The sequence below is a fragment of the Onychostoma macrolepis genome, chromosome 22 (assembly GCF_012432095.1).
Source record: "Onychostoma macrolepis isolate SWU-2019 chromosome 22, ASM1243209v1, whole genome shotgun sequence".
NCBI lineage: Eukaryota > Metazoa > Chordata > Actinopteri > Cypriniformes > Cyprinidae > Onychostoma > Onychostoma macrolepis.
Window position 1 is genome coordinate 3486154 of NC_081176.1, and position 24696 is coordinate 3510849.

At 35.0% G+C, this 24696-nt stretch overlaps 1 protein-coding gene across 1 annotated transcript; it reads left to right on the top strand.

Moving 5' to 3' along the window:
* The first annotated feature begins 6894 nt into the window (after positions 1-6894).
* LOC131530289 (carcinoembryonic antigen-related cell adhesion molecule 1-like) lies at positions 6895-20910 on the top strand. Its single transcript, XM_058760470.1, has 8 exons — positions 6895-7152; positions 11647-11964; positions 14145-14471; positions 16818-17183; positions 17276-17400; positions 18398-20037; positions 20185-20295; positions 20383-20910. Exons 1-6 carry the CDS (start codon positions 7041-7043, stop codon positions 18407-18409), a joined length of 1260 nt encoding a protein of 419 aa, XP_058616453.1. The 5' UTR covers positions 6895-7040; the 3' UTR covers positions 18410-20037; positions 20185-20295; positions 20383-20910.
* The last annotated feature ends 3786 nt before the right edge of the window (positions 20911-24696 follow it).

A 24696-nucleotide genomic window follows, 5' to 3' on the forward strand; every position in this document is an offset into this window, starting at 1 on the left:
TAGCAGTGCTAGCCTTTGCAAATAAATTCCACTATTAGTACAAGCCTGTTTTCTTTACAGAAAACATATTCTGTTTCAAAGTCAGTCATCTGATTATACTGTGCATGATAAATTTGCGTTTATGAATTACACAGACAGAGCATGGCGGGATAAAAATAACAACATACCTGGTCTTATGCTATTACAAACTTTATAAGTCCCACTTCTGATCATGAGCTCGACAACTTCAAGCGATCAACTCGCATTGCTTTCATTAGCAACTTTTAACAACCACATTCCTATTCACTATCATTCTGGCAGCACTTGAAGGCAGCATCAGTGAAAACCGGCAGAGACAATGGTAGCTTTAGCAATTAGCCTTACAGAGTGCCAAGAAGCTCTTTCAGAAAGGCAATTTGGAAAACTGATGTTCGGGCATGAAACGTTGGTATTTATTTCTAAACATGTAGGGGACGTTACAGATTTTCTCCAGGATATTTCCTTTGAAAACTGAAATTTAACCACAGTGTCCTCGGCTCAGATGGGGGGAGATTATGGAGACTCCTATGTTCATTAGTGCATCCCAAAACACAACACTTGTAATGCCTCTTTGGCGCTGACATTATCTCCAGTAATGGCGGACTGCAGCTTCTCACTCAGGGCTGTGTTTATGCTAATAGGGCAGAGAGCATCACAAATAGGCGGGACTTTTCCCCCTCGGTGATGTGAAACAGAGGGAAAATCTGAAACAGCTCTTTTTGAGAGACTGTTTATGATTTATTGGTTTTATCAACAAAAAAAAATGAGTTGGTGGATTTTTTACATTACAGGCACACTGGCCACACAACTGTGTTCAAACACCTTATAAAAGAGATTTTTGCATAATAGATCCCCTTTAACTGTTCTTATTAGCAGAAAACTTTTATCAAATGGAAAACATAATTTAGAATTAATTAACTACTGACTTAGTTTTTAAAAAAAAAAAAGATTAGATTAGTCAACCCAATTTTCAAGATAAAATAAATCTGAAGTACTATACAATGGTTTCATAATCATTCAGTTGTTGCAGATGGAAAAAACTGTTTATCATCTCACATTATTGACAGTCTGAGGTGTGAAACAAGCAGGTCAGCATCTGAGTCAAATTGAAACCTACTGTGGTCGGGTGTCTTCAGAAAAGTGGTTTGATCTGCTGGATGGACAAATAGCTTTTGCAGGAAAGTAGCCAATTGTTTAATGTGGGTTTAGTTTCTCACAGTTTAGTTTCTGAACCTCACAGTTTGACTTGCCTACACAGAATATAGCTTTACATTGAAATAAAATGAATCAATTAAAAACAGACAAATCAGAGTCACAGGTCAAATTGGATTTTTACCCATCATGAATAACTGAAGCTTTGAATGATCTAATTATTATTTATTTATATTATTATTGTTATGTCTTTGAAACATTGACTTGAAACACTAAAATCTCACTGTTTACATTATGCACTAAAACACTCTAATTGCTAGTAGGAACAATTAAACACACACACACACACGTTTGTTTTTGTGAAAAGTGGGAACATCCCATAGGCGTAATGGTTTTTATACTGTACTTACTGTATGTGCTATTGCCCTACACCAACCCTACACCTAACCCTACCCCTTACAGGAGACTTTCTGCTATTTCAGATTTTCAATACACTCCATTCTGTGTGATTTATAAGTATTTTGAAAAGTGGGGACATGGGCTAATGTCCTGAAAAGTCACCTTCTCCTTGTAATACCCGTCATACCCTTGTCATTATACAAATGTAAGTCCTCATTTGTCACAAAAACGCACACACGCACACACACTTGTCTCTCAACTACATTTTAAAATGGTTCTTCACTTGATGAACATGATGTGCATTGTTGCCATCATGTGTTCAAAACAATGAATGGCACCCATCAACTTGATTCTTACAACTTTTATTACATTTCATTTTATTTTTAAAGAAATGAAAGTAATCATCTAAGCAAATGGTAAAGAAATCATCATGAGCCAGACTCACAAAACAGGGGGGAGGGGGGGAGGATATTTTGTATTCCCAAAATACTACTTAAAAATAAGATGCCAAACCTTACGAATTTTAAAACTTGGAAAGAATATTCTTTGAAAAAAAAAATCATTGTAAAATATAACCTGAAGCAGCAATTACCGGGTATGAAGTGCTTTTTATAAGACTGAAGACTTTTGAGTAATTATAGACATTTCAAGATGATTTTACTCAAAATGGCTGTGCAGGAACATTCAGGACATGGTTATTATGGCACTCACCATAATAACTGTGTTGGTTTGAACACGCTAAAGCATTGCAGAGATATAGCCTCATGTCCCTTTTGTCATATGTCAAATTTGTTCACACCTTATTCGAGAACGGTTTGACCAATCAACTTGAATTCCATAAATTTTTGTCAGCATAGTCTGAAGATGATCTGAGCCAATTTTGGTGAAAATCAGACAAACGGTCTAGGACGAGTTAAAAAAAAAATCTTGACACATAGAAATATAAATTTCATTATGCATTAGATTAGATTTTTCTGATTAACCACTGTGCCAATAACACTTTTCAAAAGTTTCTTTAATGTAATGTTTAAATTAGACTTTGAATAACAGATTTATAAAATGTGACCCTACTGAACACCACTGTATGTGTGTGACAAAGCCATTTGTGCATTAAAACAGTTTAATGACCATTCTATGTTAATGTGCAGCTTTAATTGAAGCACAGACACACATTATTTTCAAAAAGAGATTGGAGATTGAGCAGCGCAAACACACACACATTCAGAAGCTCAGAAACTTCTCTGTCCCGTGAGCTCTGCCCCGTGAATTTTATTAATCAATACTGAATCGCTACATTATATTTTTCTGCAATGAGGAGGTAAAAGCACTATTTTTGAAGTAGCCTAACTCTGATTCAGAACAGTTGACTAATATTAATATTAGTCTGTTTTCTGTATGTTTGTCCGTCCGCTGTTCAGTTTCGAAAGGCCTACTTTCGGCCCATAGCCTACGGCGAAGCCTGGCCCTTATTGTTTTAGACATGATTTCTTATGAATGCTGAAGCACGTTAAATGACGTCTCTATTAATAGAGAACTATGTCACTTATTATGAATATTTAACAGTGGGCCCGATATGAAGGATTATATTTTGTTCGCTGTTTTTAAAGGGATAGTTCACCCAAAAATGAAAATTATGTCATTATTTACTCACCCTCAAGTAGGTCCAAACCTGTATGAATGTGTTTGTTCTGCTGAACACAAAGGAAGATATTCTGAAGAATGTGGGAAACAGAGCAGCTCTGGGGCACCATTGACTTCCATTGACTTCCCCAAAACAGCCTGGTTACAAACTTTCTTCAAAATATCTTATTTTGTGTTCAGCAGAACAAAGACATTCATACAGGTTTGGAACTACTTGAGGGTGAGTAAATAATGACAATTTTCATTTTTGGGTGAACTATCCCTTTAAATGCTGTATGGGATGGAGGGTTTGGGGGCGGGGATTGCACAAATTAATTAAAGTCAAAGAGGGCCATAAAATAGTCTATAAAAGTGCAATTCCTACAGTGTTTCCTATACATTCCCAGTGTCTCCATGATTTTGTGAGACTGTGGTGGGTGCACATTGGTTCTTCTAGCGCAGGGGTGTCAAACTCTTTTCCTGGAGGACCGGAGCCATTATGTTTTTTATTAACTTAGAATGAGCAATGTATATCTACATACACCGCGGGTCCCCTTACATGAAAGTCGCCAACATGTTTGTACAGTAGCCCTTAATGGACACACAGAGTGTGTTTCGTCACTATATTGTTCTTGCGAATAAAACACTGACACAACCCATACAGAAGTCACATATTTTGATATATTTAAATATCTTAAATTCAAATAGAAGAAAATATATTTTATACAATATATGTAAATATATTTTGAAATATATATTAAAACATATTTAAATATTTGATTTTGGCCGCTTTTTAATATTTTTTATATATTAAATATATGTAAATATATTTTTATCAGAAATATTTACATATATTTATTTCCTTTATATGCAAATACATTTAGATATCAGACTATGTAAATATATTAATTTGCAATATATGTCCATATATTAATTTCTAATATTTGTTAACATATTACATTTCTGTACATGTAAATATATTAGATTTCTATAAATGCAAATATTTTTTAAAACATTCAACTAAATAAACTTAAACATGTTTCATAGAATATATTCCCGTTTACTCAAACTTTATGTAAATAAATTAAATATCCACACATGTAAATGTTTTCCTTTTCGAGATTATAATTTGCCCCTTCATAATGAATAGAATACAAACTAAATTTGGACACTGAAAAACTGGAAAACTCTCCAGACAATGTAACTTAAAAACAGTGACAATATAAATTGACTTATTAATATAAATATACATTTATCAACACCAGTTCAGCATGAACCTACAAAACTATGAATGCTTATGATGTTTCTGGCACATAAATAAAAGATTATCCTTCTGTAATCATCCAGGGTCAAAACATTATGTACAAATATGCAAGTCTTAGAAGGCATTCAACACACTGTATTTAAATATTTAAGAGCCATCATTAACTATGCACAGTTTCTCAACAAATCACATGCTCCTCTATTGAACCTGAATCAAGCATTGTAATACATCAGCTAATCGGGCCCTTAACCAACCCACTTCCAATAATTCATTGGAAATCATATGCAAAAATCTTTAAAGAAAAACAAAAAACAAAAACATTGCATGTTACATTGTTATGCCAGTAGGTGGGAACAAGAGACTGTCTTAATGAGTTAGTTAACCACTGAAAGAATACTATGACAACGATATCACTTTATGGATATGCAGCAAATGTGTGTGGGGGGGATTATGATTCACACTGGTGCACTTCTGAATGGATGGATTATAGCAAACCAAATTTAATGAATCTCACACCTAACATACAGCATTATGGTCATTTCACACTGCCACAAATTGTTTTGTTTGGTCAGTGTGTTCACCCTGCTGGAGTAAGATAAGTGTGAAATGGCTTTTAAGTGCTTTAGGGAGAAAAAAAAATATATATATATATATATATATATACACACAGTGGGTATGGAAAGTATTCAGACCCCCTTAAATTTTTCACTCTTTGTTATATTGCAGCCATTTGCTAAAATCATTTAAGTTAATTTATTTCCTCATTAATGTACACACAGCACCCCATATTGACAGAAAAACACAGAATTGTTGACATTTTTGCAGATTTATTAAAAAAGAAAAACTGAAATATCACATGGTCCTAAGTATTCAGACCCTTTGCTCAGTATTTAGTAGAAGCACCCTTTTGATCTAATACAGCCATGAGTCTTTTTGGGAAAGATGCAACAAGTTTTTCACACCTGGATTTGGGGATCCTCTGCCATTCCTCCTTGCAGATCCTCTTCTGTCAGGTTGGATGGTAAACGTTGGTGGACAGCTATTTTTAGGTCTCTCCAGAGATGCTCAATTGGGTTTAAGTCAGGGCTCTGGCTGGGCCATTCAAGAACAGTCACGGAGTTGTTGTGAAGCCACTCCTTCGTTATTTTAGCTGTGTGCTTAGGGTCATTGTCTTGTTGGAAGGTAAACCTTCGGCCCAGTCTGAGGTCCAGAGCACTCTGGAGAAGGTTTTCATCCAGGATATCCCTGTACTTGGCCGCATTCATCTTTCCCTCGATTGCAACCAGTCGTCCTGTCCCTGCAGCTGAAAAACACCCCCACAGCATGATGCTGCCACCACCATGCTTCACTGTTGGGACTGTATTGGACAGGTGATGAGCAGTGCCTGGTTTTCTCCACACATACCGCTTAGAATTAAGGCCAAAAAGTTCTATCTTGGTCTCATCAGACCAGAGAATCTTATTTCTCACCATCTTAGCAAACACCATGCGGGCTTTCATGTGTCTTGCACTGAGGAGAGGCTTCCGTCGGGCCACTCTGCCATAAAGCCCCGACTGGTGGAGGGCTGCAGTGATGGTTGACTTTCTACAACTTTCTCCCATCTCCCGACTGCATCTCTGGAGCTCAGCCACAGTGATCTTTGGGTTCTTCTTTACCTCTCTCACCAAGGCTCTTCTCCCCCGATAGCTCAGTTTGGCCGGACAGCCAGCTCTAGGAAGGGTTCTGGTCGTCCCAAACGTCTTCCATTTAAGGATTATGGAGGCCACTGTGCTCTTAGGAACCTTAAGTGCAGCAGAAATGTTTTTGTAACCTTGGCCAGATCTGTGCCTTGCCACAATTCTGTCTCTGAGCTCTTCAGGCAGTTCCTTTGACCTCATGATTCTCATTTGCTCTGACATGCACTGTGAGCTGTAAGGTCTTATATAGACAGGTGTGTGGCTTTCCTAATCAAGTCCAATCAGTATAATCAAACACAGCTGGACTCAAATGAAGGTGTAGAACCATCTCAAGGATGATCAGAAGAAATGGACAGCACCTGAGTTAAATATATGAGTGTCACAGTAAAGGGTCTGAATACTTAGGACCATGTGGTATTTCAGTTTTTCTTTTTTAATAAATCTGCAAAAATGTCAACAATTCTGTGTTTTTCTGTCAAATGTGCTGTGTGTACATTAATGAGGAAAAAAAAATTAACTTAAATGTTTTTAGCAAATGGCTGCAATATAACAAAGTGTGAACAATTTAAGGGGGGGGGGGGGTTTGAATACTTTCTGTACCCAGTGTGTGTGTGTGTGTGTGTGTGTGTGTGTATACATACATACACACACACACACACACAGTATATATGAAGAGTTCATTTGCAAAAACCGATAAACGCCACTTTAAAAAAAAAACTTTCAAGGCATCGCGAGTTCACGTTTTACCGCAGAAGTCGACAAGCGCCCTTTTTGTTTTTGAACAGAAGCCGATAAATCCATTCCAGCGAATCAGCGCGCTGTATTCAGGTCAGGCGAAAAGGCTACTTTCACTTTGAAAAGACGCGCGAGCTGAGAGGAGTTTCGTCAAAGCTGACTAAAAGTGATCGAGGATGGACAGTTTCGACAAACTTGATGATCCTGTGATATCTTCTTCAGGGTGTAAAAGGAAAGTAAAAGCTGACACGTTTTCACGGAGCTTTGCAAAAGCAGCGAGTTACAATGGTGAGAGAAAAACTCTGTGCATTGCGTGTAATCACATCCATAATCTATGATCACAACAAAAACAACGTTTGTCAGACATGAAATGTGGAGTTATCTGCTTTTGCCAAAAACGAAGTTGGAGCTATCTGCTTTTGCTATAAAACAGACTTTTAATATGTAATAAAATCATACTGTCAACAAACTTTAGTTTTGTAAATGACCTGTATTTAAGTTATTATTACTTAATCAAAACAACCCAGCTGTAGTTTGATTGATGTTTCTTGGATTTGATTTCTGAAAAAATAAAATATAAATGGCGTTATCGGTTTTTGCAAATGAACTCTTCATATATATATATATATATATATATATATATATATATATATATATATATATATATATATATATATATATAAACTATATCATATATATATATATATATATATATATATATATATATATATATATATATATGATATAGTTTTCATTATATCTAAAAATCAAGTAATATCTGCATGCACCTAACTCTGAATAGAACACATAATATGCTAGCAGACTGCAATCCTTGTGCGTGAGAAGTCTGGTGTGGAGGCTGGATCTGGAGCTGAATTCTGTCCAGGTTGTCACAACATCTCTTGATTGTCTGTGTTCACGAACAGCCCTGAAATACAATTCAAATATTAACAATGATTGTTATAAATGTAATGTGAAGCTTTTACATTCACAACGCTCATTTTGATCTTGGTGATGAAGTGTGCAGAAAATTCTGCCGGACTGAAATGTAGTCTTTGGTGAACAGTTTTCAAGAGTGCAATTAAGATTTTAAGTTTTAAGCACCTTTCAGGCCTGTGTGAGGTTTCCACAAGCAACAAAGTCTACTTGAACAAACACTTTACTACATTTAAAGTTTAGAAAATCAGACTTATATTTCCCACCTTCACCATCCATCTGGCATGGCAGATGACCATTACAGACTGTTTCACTTTGAAGTGAGGCACAGTCACGGTACTCGATTCTGTCTTACCATTATTACATTTTTATTTCAAAGAATTTTTTTTATTATCATCTGTGTCTAGTTTTGAATTATGTTGTACCTCTCTGGTTGTAGTGTCCTCAATGCAGTGTTAAACGAGATGGCCTTGTAAGGCATACAGGACTCCAAAAATATTTTTAATGTATTTGATTTTATTTATTTTTTATATCTGATAAATTTTAGAGGTTTTACTTACTAGTCAGATGGTTCATAGCGCCTTGGAGATGTTCTTCGACAAGAGGTCCCCTCCAACTCTGCTGCACAGCCATCAGCATAGAAGAATATAGGAACATAAACAATCTGTCACAGAGCCAACAATATGTAATATACAATGTCAGGTTTATTAGAAATAAACTACAGCAGAGGTGAAATGCAGAAAAGATAAATAATAATGTACAGAACATACAGAAAATCTTAAGAAACGAGGATTTACATTTTTTTAGGTTTTAAAGATGCATGATGATATAGGTTAAATATATTGTGAAAAATGCATATAAAGTTATTTAATAAGCTTTCTCAGATCACCCATGATTCCTATATCTCTATCAGCAGCATTAGAGGGTTTTTTCTGACACTCCTAAAATCACAATACAATTTTTATCAATATTTGCCTACAATGAAAGAAAATGTGTTTGAAATAACGTTAGCTTCAGCCCATTTTAGTTTATGTAAGTGGATTAACAGTACAGTGCATACTTTTAGGTTAAATTAATTAGCTTATTTCAATTCATCCATTAACAAATTGCCAGCCAAACATTTACAAAGCTATAAAAATCACTCATCTACACATAATATGTGATTAAAATCCCAAACTTTCATAAATAAGAGCTCCAATCTATAGCTAGTTTACCTCTAATAGTTAGCCTCTATAGTTAGCTCACGGTTGTGATGCTAACAGACTTTTTCCGTTGACACTGAACCATTTCTGTAAAGTACATATTCAACAGAAGCGTGTCAATTACATGCAAGAAAATGGCAGGGACAGTTGTATGTATTATTTGTGTAATTTTAGGGACTAAATTTACCTGAAAGCAGTAAAAACACCAAAAAAAATGTGCCTCGAATGTTCAATGCGCGCCCATCAAACACATAAGTTACGCAGCGTTTACATAAATGGTACCAGTACATAAAATTAGAAACTTGTCCTGAAACGTGATGACATATTGTTTAAGTGGATAGTAGGCCTAAATTGAATGAGAATATAGGATCTATAATATAACATAATATAATATAGTATAATATAATATAATATAATAGCTTTAAAAATGGTAAACGTAGTGTAGAAATAAAATGCATTGCTGCATTTTAAAAACACATTGATTAAAAATCATGAGGCAGGAATATAATTTCAGAAATAGCCTGTGTAAACACACACACACGTAATATGTATTTTTTAAATATTTCAATATATTTAACAGTGCTTCACATATATGTGAATATATTACATTTTCTTATGGGAATGATGAACAAATAACAATAATATTCACAATAACATATCAATTTATTAAATAAGTAATTATAACTCCTTAATTTACCTTTGTAAAGAAACCTTGTGGGGGACTGAGAAGTTGGTTGCAATTTGCAACCTCCACCGCTAGATGCTGCTAAAATGTACACACTGCACCTTTAATTTTGTCAGACGCTCTGCAGCAAATCCTCCTTTAATGTTTCTTATGGGCCAGTGGGGGTCTTTTTTGTTCGCACTGAAGTAAATGTAAAATAATAAACAATAGTCTGGCCAAACCGAGGCCCCTGCACACGTGCGGCCCCTAGGCTGCAGCCAAGGCAATCCTGTGCATTAATCCACACCTGAGAAGGGACCAATTTTTAATGTTGAGTTTACATGCAGTAACTAAGATTTAAAAGAATAGTTCACCCAGAAATGAAAATTACCCCATGATTTACTCACCCTCAAGCCATCCTAGGTGTCTATGACTTTTGTTACGAATCCTGGGCCTGCCCTTCTGTCCGACTGCCACAAGAGGTCGCCCTGCCATCATATTGACTTTCACACCACACATCACAATGGACTGCATTTCCCATCAGCCATCTCACTAATCACACGCTCACCTGATCACAAGCAAACAGCTGTATCCAATCAGACACTCTTTATAAGCCTTGGACTTTCTCTCCTTCTATGCCGAGTATTGTATGCATTATTGCTGCCCTTCAGAGCCTTGTTAGTTTCCCTAGTCTTGCCTTTTTTCGGATTGTGTTTTCCCCTGCCTGGACTCGCGCTTATGTTTTGGATTACCTCTCTTGTCAAGCCCTTTTGATACTGTTCGCCAATCGTAGACCCACGCTTGTCTTTGTTTACTCTTTGTCTCGCCCATGTTATACCTGTTTGCCACTGTTCGACCCTGCCTGTTATGACCACGTCTCTGCTCATTAAAAGCTTGCATATGGATCCGCACGTCTCACGTCTCGTCAGCCCCGTTACAACTTTCTTCTTTCAGACAAATACTTCAAAAATGTTCTGGCTCTTCCAAGCTTTGTATTTGTATTGCATTGTATTGATTGTATTCCATCATAAAAAGTACTTAACTCTGTGGGGTTAATAAAGGCCTTCTGGAAGGTCTTTATCTGAAATAAAAAAAAGTCATATACACCTAGGATGGCTGGAGGAGGGTGAGTAAATCATGGCGTAATTTTTATTTTTGGGTGAACTATCCCTTTAAGAACATAAGAGCAGGTCTGGCCCTTTTGAATGGGCAGGGATTCCCATGTCATCTGCTTATAGTTATTTTTAGATGTACAAAACAGCTCATTATGTTGTTCTATACTGCCACCTGGTATTTCTTGCAATATTTCATTTCAATGTATTGCAAAATTAAACGCACTGCACAAATAGCTTTACTTTCTGCTTCACTAGTCTATTCTTATAGTTTTACTGTTATTTTAGTATTCTTCTAGTTATTTATCTACAGGGTAAGATGAGATGTGCAAAATAAGGGGGATAGTTTTTAATATCTCTAAAATAGGCTGTACTGAAAGTCTCAGTGTCATGCAAAACCAAAGACATTGACATTGTTCACAAAATTCTTGGACAATCAACCTGTATTTTGAAATGACAGGTAATTCGAAATTAAAAGCACTGTTTTAATCTTAAACATGAAATAGTATTATTGAGTTCTGATATGGAGGAAAGCTAGGTTATTTGCCAGCTCCTTAAAGTTGTATTAGTCATCAGGGGTTGAAGAGTATATGAAAATATGCAATGATCGCAATTATGTATTGTTTCTTTTATATATATATATATATATATATATATATATAAAATGTACAATATCATCCTTGAGACTCATGTATGTTTGTCTGAAGAGTGAATATGTAAATCAATGATATTCGTATGTTTGAATATTTGCTTGTTACATTTATAATCCAGGCATTCTGAATCTGTTAATAAATATCACAACACTTTACTGATATATATTTTTGTCCCACTATCCCAGATTTATAATTAATGTTAATTTCTTCAACAGCTGTTTTCCGTGCTGGTGCAGAAGGAGTGTCTGTGATGGAGGGAGATCCAGTCACTCTAAACACTGATGTGACCATAACCCCACAACAAAGAATAAAATGGTATTTTAATGACAACCGCATCGCTCAAATAATTGGAGGTCAGAGTTCCATCTGTACAGATGCTGAGTGTCCCGAGAGATTCAGAGACAGACTGAAGCTGGATCATCAGACTGGATCTCTGATCATCACAGACACCAGAACCACAGACTCTGGATTTTATAGACTACAGATCGTTAGCAATACCATCAGTGACAAGACCTTCAATGTTACTGTCATTGGTAAGTAAACACTGTATCTCTGTTACCTTCACATGCATGTCACATAATTACAACCATATGAACAAATATATATATATACAGTATATATATGTATGTATGTATGTATATATTTATTTATTTATTAATTTTTTCTGCAATCTGATAAGTATCTTTCTTATTTAGTATTCTGTTGAAGTGAAAAAAAAACACCAAGATTGATTGGATTTCTGACATAGACTCACCCTATTTAAGCATTGTTTTAAAGCATTCTGACACTCACAGTGCTCAGCAATTGATGTAAGTGCAGGGTCATGTAAATTAGGGCAGTTTGGGCAAGTAGAGAGGAGGAACAAGATCAAAACAAAAGGTTGAGTGGGATCTTACAAAGTACATATACTTCACATTCTTAATTCTGTATATTACTTTAAAACTAATTTAATGTCCTTTGTGAATTAATTTTAAAATATAATCAGTAGGGGTGTGCAGCGGAGCCATTATTTGTATCTGTATCTGTATCTGTGACCATCTCAAAATTATTTGTATCTGTATTTGTATTCGGATAGATCCGGAAGTGGGCGTGGCTTAAATTCGTCAAATTACATGATAAAACTATTTTAAATGCAAATCTGTTCGATTCGTAGTTTTCATTTAACAAATATGCCTTGTATAACTAAATAAAGTATTATTTTTTTAATTAAAATTATAACTTTGTAAATATCTTATATTTAAAACTTTATCAAAAAATAAAAATAGCTTTCTTCTTATTTTCCAGTGAAACATTGTGTACAAATTTGACAAGAGACAAGCATCCACAATCTTAAATAAGAGCACTAGTAGAAAAAAAAAAAGCTGAAAGAAGAAAAAGAAAAAAAAATAGAAATGGAAAGAAAGTGTTCAGTAGCCTACTCATAGCAGAATGACAATAAAGCTCGCTTAACTTTAAGTTACTTAGATCATGTGTTGCGTGAGTATGTGATCATTGACGAGTTTTTTTTTATCAACATCGCGCAACAAATCATATGGACCCTACAAAAGCCTTGATCAAATATCGCTTTTCTTCGTCTTGTATAATTAAATGTAATGCCATTCTCCAAAAGGGCAAATGTAATGCGTTTTTTACAGTTGGATTTCGAAAAGGTTTGAAGTTAGGACCATTTTAGGATATTTTTGTCGAGTAGATATAACTCCAGACAAAGCTCTGATTTCTGAGAGACGCGCATGCCCAACGCGATTTGCGCTCATTTCATTTATATAGGCTATAGTTTACACTCATTCACTTTACACATCCAGGCCCATAGCCAGCTGAGGTCCAGACCTCCGTAAATGTTTCATGTTCAAAAATAAAATTTGAAAACATATTATTATTATTATTATTTTATTTTTTTTTAATCATGTTGCTGAATAAATTCATGTGGCTGACTCGCAACAAACGCAGCCGCCAGATCTAGTTATTATAAGCGTCGCTGACTTGTTTTAATACTTAATGTAACAGCATTAATAAAGTAATTAGGGCATTAATAAAGTGGGAAGAGGAAGGTTGAGGTTAGATATGCTGTATCTTATTTGCAAATTACAAGTTTTAAACTTATTTTGGTGCATTTTTCAGGAGATTGTTTGTGTTTGATTTTTGTAGCAATATCTGGCAACACTGCTTCGCCGGCACTGACAGGCAGCAATAAAAAACGGAGCGCGCGGATAGTTTATTGTTGAGGAGACCAAACGCTATGATCACCATATTATCTGTACGGAACTGTGTCAAACGCTATCAAAGCAATTATTATTGCACAAATCCTAACAACCGCAGACCTCACTAATGCAGTGCTGCTCCAGCAAACATGTGATTGTATCTGCCGAATATTTTTTCTGTTATTCGGATAAATCCGTTATTCGTTTAGAAGCCATTATCCGTGCCTTTCCGAATAAGGTATTCGGCTTCGGGCACATCCCTAATAATCAGCTACCAACATGGGTCGTGCTGTTGAAATGTGTGAGTAGGCTAAATGCATGCAACAAAGGCTTCAAAAACTCTAAATATAAAAGATTAACACGACTGATTATTTTCCCAGACCTTCAATGGGCTAATATTCATCAGAGGTCTAAGGGTCAATCTTTACTAACTACACAGAAATCATTTTCACAGCGTACATTTTTGTTCCACTACCCCAAATGTCATTTAGTATAATCAGTTTATTTCTTTTCAGGTACATCTGGTGCGGATAGAGATGTGTTTGTGATGGAGGGAGATTCAGTCACTCTATGCACTGATGTGAAAACAAACCAATATGACAGAATAAAATGGTTTTGTAATGACACTCGCATCGCTCAAATAATTGGAGGTCAGAGTTATATCTGTTCAGATGCTGAGTGTCCTGAGAGATTTAGAGACAGACTGAACCTAGATCATCAGACTGGATCTCTGACCATCATGAACATCAACATCACAGATGCTGGACAATATAGACTACAAATCATCAACGGCAGCAGCAGTAGCAGCAGCAGTGAAAAGATCTTCAGTGTTGCTGTCCATGGTGAGTCATTTAACATTTAAAAGCAGGTTCTACGTAATTTGTTTAGACACAAGTCCCACACTAAAAATAACCAAAACAATTAAGAATTAAGGTTACGCTGGATATTTCAAAAGAATAGAAGCATTATTGAGATACTGATAATCTAAATATATACAAAATCAGATTGATTAGGAAGTGACTGTCCCAAAATGTTGTTGTTTTTCCTTTTGACAATTATTTCTGTGAAAGGAAAGATTATTATTATTTTTTTTTTTATTGAGTTGTTTTAATTTAAAAAAAAAACAAAAAAAAACAAAGTCGAAACACTACGAGATTAAAGTCTAAATGTTTTGAGAATAAAGATTATAGTTATAATATTTTGAGATAGGCTATTCTAGCCTTTTGTTCATGCAAATGGCCCGGATTGGGAGCACCGGGAGATATTCCAAATCTCAGTTTTCAAAATCTGTCAGTTTTATAGCAAAATTCAAACAATATGTAGGCTATATTGCAATAATGTGTTTAAGCGGCATGTGAGTCAATCATCTTTCAGATTACAATAACAAACGACGAGACATTTTCATTATAAATTAGGCTAAACCTTTTTTTTATGCCTTATGATGTTCCTTCGATTTATATCTTGCTATAAACTTGAAATAAAGAGCAAAAACACATTTATAATTTGTATTTCGTTATAAAACTGGCAGAATTTGAAAGCTGAGCTGTGTGTAAAAGCAACAAAGCACAAAATTCTTGTGATTACTGGTATCAAATAATGAATGGAAGACGTTAAATATTATGTCCTCATTTACAGTATACCATGAATAAAACAGTTTGTGAATAGGCACTTAACGTTTACAGCAGAAAAGACAACAATATAACGTATGTTAACAAATTTGAGTCCACTTCAACCTTTAGAACGTTTTATTGCTGTTTAATTAAACAGGCTACATGTGAGGAATGAAAGTTTGGGACGTTTTTGCGGAGCAGGTGGTGGAATTTTCTCAATAATTTAATGAATTTATTCACATAAATACAGCGATCTGTCACGCCACATTAAAGAGCTTGAAAATCACATTATTGTAAAACACATAATTTGTGTTTCGTTATAAAACTGATTTTGAAAGCTGAGACTTTGTTTTATATTAAAAGCACTAAAAGCACAAGCTTAAGCTATTGCTATTGTGTGGCTGACGCACTACAAATAATGAATGCAATGGAATGCATTAAATATTATTTCCAAGCATACGGTCCCCGCGAGTATGACACATGGTATGATTTCTGCTAATAATCCCACATAGCTATATTTGTAGTGTATTAAAAAAGGGTTAAATAAGAGAGCTACAGCGCCCCCCAAAGGAATATCGATTGAGTGTGTGAGTTTATGTTAAGATAAACAGTTGTTCCTGTTCAGTCTGTTAATAAATATCATATTCTTGATATAAGCTGTTCCCGCGAGTCTTTAAAATTGTCATCCCAGTATGATGCGTCTGCTCGGACGCAACAATATTCAAATCAATTCCGGCGGCCTGCAACTTCTCCCGGTGCTCTCAACGCGGGTAATTTGCATGCGCTATATACTCTCAAAATATTATAACTTTAATTTCTACGATTTAAATGATCAAAACATTTTGACTTTATTCTCGAAACATTTCGACTTTATTCTCGTAACATTTCAACTTTATTCTCAAAGTATTTCGACTTTATTCTCGTAACATTTCGACTTTTATTCTCGTAACATTTCGACTTTATTCTCGTAACATTTCGACTTTATTCTCGTAGTATTTCGACTTTATTCTCGTAGTTTCGACTTTATTCTCGAAATATTACGACTTTAATCTCGTAATCTTAGATTTTTTTTAATTTTTTAACGAGGCACTAAAACGCCGTTGTAATATATAAGGCCAAACAATCTAACTTCAATAATAAACAAATTCAGCAGAATTTGTTCTTCATACAGATTATAAATGTTGTGTATATTATATCAGTGACACTCAGAACTTTTTATTCTGTTTACCTGTATGTTAATTGCTGTTATTATGATTTCCGTTTATATCATAATAAGTAATGTTGATACATTGCTGCACAGTGAATCGCTTATTTACTTAGTGTGTCCACATTGATGGTTATAATAATTATATAATAATTGCATTATACAAATTATTATTATATTTTTTATTAATTGTGCAGCTGTAATATTACATACACATTCATGTTCATATACAATATATAGATCATATTAAACATTTGCTGTGAAAGATGATTTTGTAGTTTACACCATCAAAACAGTTTGATTTAAAGAAAAGAGTTGTGTTGTGTTTTTCTTCAGCAAATATATCCTCCAGCTGCTGTTGGTTTGTGTTTCAGATGTTTCTGCTTCTGAACGAGATGAAATGAAGACAAAGTCAGTGAAAGCGGGAGAATCTGTCACTATAGATCCTGGTATAGGCAGAAAAGCAAACAATTTGATGAAGTGGTATTTTAATGACTTTCCTATAGCTGAAATCACTGGAGATCAGAGCCAGATCTGTACAGATGTTCAGTGTGATGAGAGATTCAGAGACAGACTGAAGCTGAACAATCAGACTGGATCTCTGACCATCACAGACACCAGAACCACAGACTCTGGACTTTATAAACTGGAGATCACTAGCATCAGAATCAGCATTCGCCGTCGTCGTCGTCGCAGCATCAGCATCACGCGTGAGAAAAGCTTCAGTGTTTTGGTCACTGGTGAGTATAATTGCACTTTCCCTTGAGAAATTTTAAAATGCAGATCAGTAATAAAATATAGCAATAATGTCTGCCTCTCTGTATTGTTCCAGATTCAGGTTTGTCATCAGGTGCTGTAGCAGGAATAGTTGTTCTGCTTGTGGCTGCTGCTGCTGCTGCTGCTGCTGCTGTTGCGATTTATAATCGCAAAAAGATCTATACACTAGTAAACCAGAACGTAAGTATTACAGTTGATTTAACAGGAAATATGTGATTTTATTGTGCAGTGTGATTTAAAAGAACTCCACTACACTGTAAAATAATTATAAGTTGCAAATAAAACAAAGATTATCGGAGTATCATTTAATAAGAAAATACAATTTCAGTTAGAATTTCACATTTATTTTCAGTGTATGAGCACATTTATATTTTTTTTTATGTAATAATAATTTTCTATAAATTGTTTAAGACAGCAGTCAGGATGTAATGCAAATGTATGCTGCAAAACTTTCTTTTTTCACCCTTTTTTATCATACAAACAGAAGTTAACAAAATCAATCTTAAACAAAATCACAAATGATTAAAACAAGAATTATTTGTAAAAATTACTAGCAATTTCTGAGTGAAAATTGTTTCAGCCACATTTTTTTCAGTTTATGAATACATTTATGTAATATTTTAATGTATTTATAATTATTTCTATTATATAACATAACATGGTTCCAAGTCAAAATTTAATGCAAATGTACACTTTTTTTTTTTTTTTTTTTGTTTGTCATGCAAGCGGAAGTTCACAGGTGAGGTGGTGTCAAAAAAAAAAGTCTCCTAAATAAACTAAATCACAATTTATATGAAAACAAAAATTGCAACTTTATTCAAAGAGCTAGTAAAGACAGTAATAACAAACACTCTTATTAATACTTGCTAATACAATATTTCAAGCATTTTAGATGTACAGATAGTTTGATGAAAGTACATTTTAACTGCAAAATTAAAAGTTCAGTGTTTGTAATTACTTGCAAAAAAAAAAAAAAAATCACATGATCCAGTATTACTTTTATTCTTGCTTAATAGTGAATGACATTTAAATTATAATCTGCTTGTTAAATTGTGATGGAAACAGTGTTCTTTACAAGCCTGCAATTGAGAATAGTATCTCAACCGTTTTTGTGCAATATTTATATTTTGTGAATTTTAGATTTTTCACTTTCAATTGTGAATCTGTTTTCTTACAGGAGCACTCATAGAAGACCTCTAAGCAGACTGATCTGAAGTCAAGTCAGCTGTCAACTGCTGGTGACACAAGCAACAGTGAATTTTGGCGACAGGACGTGGGAGTGCTCAGCCAAGTTGAGAAAAAATTCTCTGAATATGAGAGGAAAACGAGAAGAAACTCAGGTCATTCAGAGAAATTGTGTGATGATTAAAGTAGTCAGTACCAGTACTAGAGGTTGACCGATTGATCTGTTTTTTTGATTAATCGTCAGTGATAGTGGGTTGTTGGAACAACTGGTTATCGGTAAAAATCCATACCGATAGTTTCTCCTGGGTTATGGCCATTGCTGGAGTGGCTGAGAAGGTTCACACTCATTATACAGTACCAGAGCAGCCTCTAAAGGCAAATCACTGACACGCGAGGCTGCACAGAGAGGGACTTCGATTTAAAACACTGACAATGAAACTATATGTATACAGTACACTACAGTACATGTTCTCATATCGTCATAAACTAATTAATTTGTTAAGTAGATGCTGTATTAGTAAAGAAAAAAACAGCAGTATGTTTGCTGACAATTGGTTATCGGCCAGTGTGGCCCAACCTAGTTATCGTTGTCTGTAAAATCCACTATCGGTCAACCTCTAACCAGTACCAGTGAAATTTCACTCAAACACCAATTTCTACTAATTCAAATTATTTTGCTATAATTTAAATAATAAATTAAAACATGCATGTCTAATATTTTTTAATTTGTTTAAAAATAGCATAAAACGACACTGTAAGAAACATAGCAACATACAGCAATAGAACTAAGTGAGTTTGAGGTTTTTAGTAGGTAACTGTGGAGAGATTTTTACACATGCTAAACCCAGACTGGTTGCTTTACAGTGCAGGAGTGTATAATGTCTGTCCAGTATTAGCAGTAGTGTAACATTACACTACACTACAAGAAGTGGTCTGTTTCGACATATCAGATGTTTCATTTACAATCATTTGGAACTGTCTGTAAACATATATACCTCATCAAGATGGACATTTTGACCAAGTAGTAATGTAATGCTACATCTTGACAGTATTACTATTGGCATCTCTATAACACTAGAGAGGAAAATCGTGAAAAGTGAATGTTGCGACTTAGATGCTGGTGTCTTTACACCTAATTTAACCAGCATTCTCCCTCAGTCAATAAACATCAATATAAGCTGATGTTTTCAACAGGAATCTGCTTTGAGTATTTGTTTGGGGTGTTGTAGAAAGTTTGTGGTTATAGAGCGAGTGAAAGATTAAACTCTGCAAGGGTTAATTCATGAAGTATTACTGTTATGTGATATTATTATTATTATTATTATTACTGTTATGTGCTATCAGGAACTGAGCCAGCAACAAAATGTCAAACAAGTATTTTTGATATTAGCAACTGAAAACTACGGTATTATTATTGTTTGTCATTTGATGTTTTCAGCGTATTGTCTTCATTGTTGAAATGTGCAAGTAAATAATAATTTTTTTATTTTTTTTATTTTATAAATTGTAATATTCTGCCTTCTGTGAAACATTTGAGATTTGAGATGCAGATAAGTTTCTCTCACTCCCAAGTTTTTCTCACTCCAAGCAACCCATGTGAGGATGAAGATGGAGTCCCGTCGAGCTTTAAAGGTAAAGGTTTCATTATACACATCTGTTTGTTAAATATGTAAAATATATTTATATCTCGGTCTCTTACAGTTTTAAAGCCTGTTCATCTGCTAAATTTGTCCAGTGTGATTGTGTAATTATTGTTTTGTTGATGTGTTCGTATTCTAGAATATTATTGCGGTGTGATTGAAATGATCGCCTGCACTTGAATGCTGTTCGGTCAGTTTGCTCTCTACCGTCACATTCCTGAAGAGCTACAGCCTGTAGTCTAGAGGAAAAGTATGTTTGACCCCAGTTTTAAATGTAATTTGTTTGTCAGATCAATGGAAAAAGACTACTAATTGTGCAAATCTTTTTTTTTCTCAGGTTTCTTCTGATTAATGTAGTAAAAGAGCTCATCGCCTGCCTACTGAACTAAGCCACACTGAGTAATTTATTGTGTTATTTTTCTGGGAACATTCTGGAATTTGATGTGAACAACGATGGACTAAACTTTCAACTTTCATTTTAGGATTCAACCTCTGATTGTAACTAAAGCTGCTAGCTGTTAAACTCTGTTAATATTAGTCTCATAAACTGAACAAATAGCTTTTTATTTCATTCATGTATGTGATTTTCTGCTTTTGACTGCAATGATGTGAACTGCGTATTTTTCATGGGCTTTTCTCATTTATTATGTGTATCCTTGCTTCCTTGCCTTACTACTTAGCTCCATCCCCTTAAAGCACAAGTGAAGGATGCAAGTAAAGAAAATTAATTTGAATATTGTTTGTTACTCGAGATACTTCAAAATGTCTTAAGCTGTGTTGAAGGGATCTGCATTCATGTTGATGTTTTGAGAAGAAATTTGTAATTATTAATAAAGCAAGATCCCCTTTTGAAATATGTGGTGTTTTTTGAAACTGCAAAGGTAAAACAAATAATTATTGTGACATATGAAGGCGGAGGAAAATGTATGTGCATCAGGTTTTTCGACAAGAAAGACTTCTGCATGGGATTAACTTGTGTATCCTCACTTTGCACTCCTCTGGATGCTTCCTCACTCCTCATTCGTTGGTCCTTCAAGATTGGCTCACTTTGATATCTGGGTCATGGGCCAGTAGTTGGTGCACATATACATGCATATGTATATGTTTGAAAACCTGCTATAATGCAAAAAAAAAAAAAAACCGAGGAATGACAAACAAAAGAGCTGAAGGGATGATCAATATTTAATAGCAAGTTAAGTAAATGTTCATATGCATATGATAAGCTCAAAATAGAAAAGTGTAGTTGAGTTTCCAGGTGATATCTGTGAACCACTAAATGAAACTAATACAGAGCAACAGCATTTCAAACATTATGGGAGTGTGTGTGCCAAAAATGTAAACAAAACCAAAAGGTCATACTTACTGCAGTTACAGTATTTGATCATCGCCTCTTGGGGACATTTTCATACACCGCCTCTGTCTTTGATTTCTGTAAGGAAACACAAACAACCTGCTGATAACAGAAAATTCAAAACAGACCAACTGTTTCTTTCAAAGTGTTCCAAACACAGTAAAGTCTACTTTGATTCACTAAAAAATCGGCCGTGTAATTCCTACGCGATACCTGGTCCCTAAAGGACGAAGAATTGAAAGTATGGGATTTCCAGAATAATCACATGTATAGATTAATATACAATCGATATCTGTGATCAGTTTTTAATTAAATATTACCTAAATTTAATGATAACTTGAAATTGGAGTCAGATCAAGCACGGAGCTAGACTAAAATTGAAACTAAATCCTGATAAATTCAGAGGCGCAAGTAAAAGACCGAACATGCATTAAACCTTCGACCTGGATTCCGCTGTTTGTGCTGGTGGGATTCTTATACTTCTTTCACATCAAACCATCATGCTCTCACTCGTTTCATTCAGTGCAACTGCTATGATCTTGTGCCTCAATTATTGATTGTATTTTAGTATTAATTTTGTGATTTTTATTTTTTTATTTATTGTAGAACAAAGTGAACATATCTGGTTTACAATTGTTACGTCCCTTTTGTTCTATTTCTGTGTTTTCTTTTGTTTTGGGAAGTGTTTGTGTGTCTTCTGTCCAGGAGGAAGTCCGATTGGTGCCAAGTACTGCCTGGTCAGCTGACTCCTAGCTGCCTATAAGAGACTCTGTCATCACTTCCTGCTTCAGCCTTGTGTTGTGCTTGCTTGCTCTGCCTTGCTGATGCAGTTAGTTACATTCCATGTTAGTAAGACTGAGAGTATCTTTGAGTGTTTAGTTGAGTGTTTGTTTGTGAGAGACTGATTGTGGTTTGTCACTTTGCTGAGCCACTCATTCATATTACTGACTACCTCCTGTTCTTTGACTCTGATTCTGGATTGCGGGAATGTGGGTTCATATTAGTGGTGGGCCATTATCGGCGTTAACGTGAGACTCTTATCGGGCGATAAAAAAAAATATCGCCGTTAATCTATTCTCAAAGTTGGGTTGGGAGCTGGGTCTATACTATGCAATCTATGATGACTTTCACCTGATATTTTAGCGCGGATGTATACCTAGCCGAATAGCACTGTAGGGGGCGAGAACGAGTCTTCGAACCTGTGTGTATGCGTGCTAACATGGATGCAGCTATGAAGCCGCCGGGTTTGCTTCAGGGGAAATTTATTTTTAAGAAGCTTCCCAATGGAAATCGGCAAGTCATTTCTGTTTCTACGTTACATGGTCGCGCTCTCTGTATCGCGCGCACAGCGGAGTTCCGCCCCGGTTCGCACACGCACACACAAGTAAGCACACTCCCACTCCTATTTGTAAATATTAAGCCGCAAAACGTCTTTTTAAATATGACTTCTGCGTGTCTCTGTGTTAATGTATGGCGCAAGACGCGCGGGTTTGTTTACTCATACAGAAGCGCGTGACGCTTGCGGTGATATTAACGTCTGCTGCTTCACTAAATGAGGACATAAATACATGAACAACATCTCCAGAACTGCTCTGAGAGTCACTTCACGAGCATTCGAGCGTTTCATTTGAGAAAAACTATACTCATATCATATACACACAGAAACGTAAAGGTATTTACGGCAACCTGTCAAAATAAAAGTTCGGTTTCACTTGAAGACATTGTGCAGAACGTAATAGGCTACTACTACTAAAACTATTAAAACCTTATCTTTAAGGAATAATCATACAATGTCTTCAATGTTATTATCAATATTAAATTCTTGATGACTGCTAGTTGTTTACTACTAGTAGTGAACTTATTCTGATCTACTTGGCAGAATTCAAATGAGCCATTTTAATCTAGATTAATTCCAAGATTAATCTAGATTAAAAAAATTAATCTATGCCCACCACTAGTTCATATTGTACCAAATATTAAAGATTACCTTCTTGGCTACAGTTAGTGCGGCGTGAAATACTCTGTGCTGATAAGCGTTCAAATTAAGATCAGAATCATCATTCAGCAAACAAATGTTGGGATAGGAATAAGACTTCAGTATTAATTTTAGAGTTTTGTAATATTGAAGAAGTGTTCATGTTGCCAAAACGATTGTTTTGTACACTGAAATGGATTTAAGATAGTAAACATGTAGGATTTTTTAAAGCTTTCTTTTCAAATAACATTTTATGCCATTGTCTTTATTCATGTGGTGAAAAGCTGTGTAATTACTGATATAACTACATCATGCATGCCTTAATTATCTGTCTTGTCTGAACTTCATATAGGATTGAAGTTGTTTCCTAGTTTGCAGAAGACTTGAATTTATCGTATGAGGCCAGTATTGCACATATACGTGAGGATGTCATCTGAATGATTAAGGGGATGATGTATTACGCATGTAATGACCAATATTATATTTACTTTATCACTGTAACAGTTTAACAAATCTACTGCAAAATATAAATAAATATGCTGACTCTTTAAAACAAATTATTTGACCAATTTTAAAGCTTTATTTAATTGTGTTCCTTATTAGTGTTTTTATTACATTATCCCCCAGTTTCACGTGTATTTTATATTCATACAGGTGTGTATGAATATTAAACGCCATTTAATGTCTTGCCTTCATCTGTGAATAAATCTTTAACACAGATTTATTTGCTCTCTTTATTCCAAAAAAAAAAAAAATGCAGCTACTCCCCTGAGTAACTTTTACCTTTGACATGAAATTTACAAATTACTGCATGGTACTTTTTTTTTTTTTGCCATTTGTTTTGAAAATGTAAAACATTGTACTTGTTATTATAGGTTTGTAGAACAGAACTAAAACATTGGGAAAGCTTCTGCAGGGTTTTGCAGTTTGCACACATTTTAGTCAAAACTAGTTTCATCACGTAGCCTAGTTGGATTTATTTTTACATTCTTGCACGGAATCTGTCAGTCTATATATATTGCGTAATAACAAGTTATAGTCTAAGCTTAACATCATTCGACCCTGAATCATAATTTATTTTTCCAAAAGCTTTTATGATCCGGGGAACACGCACTGATATTGTCAGTGTCGCTTTAATACGAACCAGGAAATGCATATGCTCCGCCCAATGCGCCCATCTCAGAAACCGATCATTTCAGAACAACGGAACACTTTTATGGATCATAATCTACATTTATTTTTGGGGAAAGCGGTGGACATGGATCTTCTTTTTATTTTGCCGTCTTTGTTAATGCTATGGTGTTTACGCGACCATGGTGAGACAT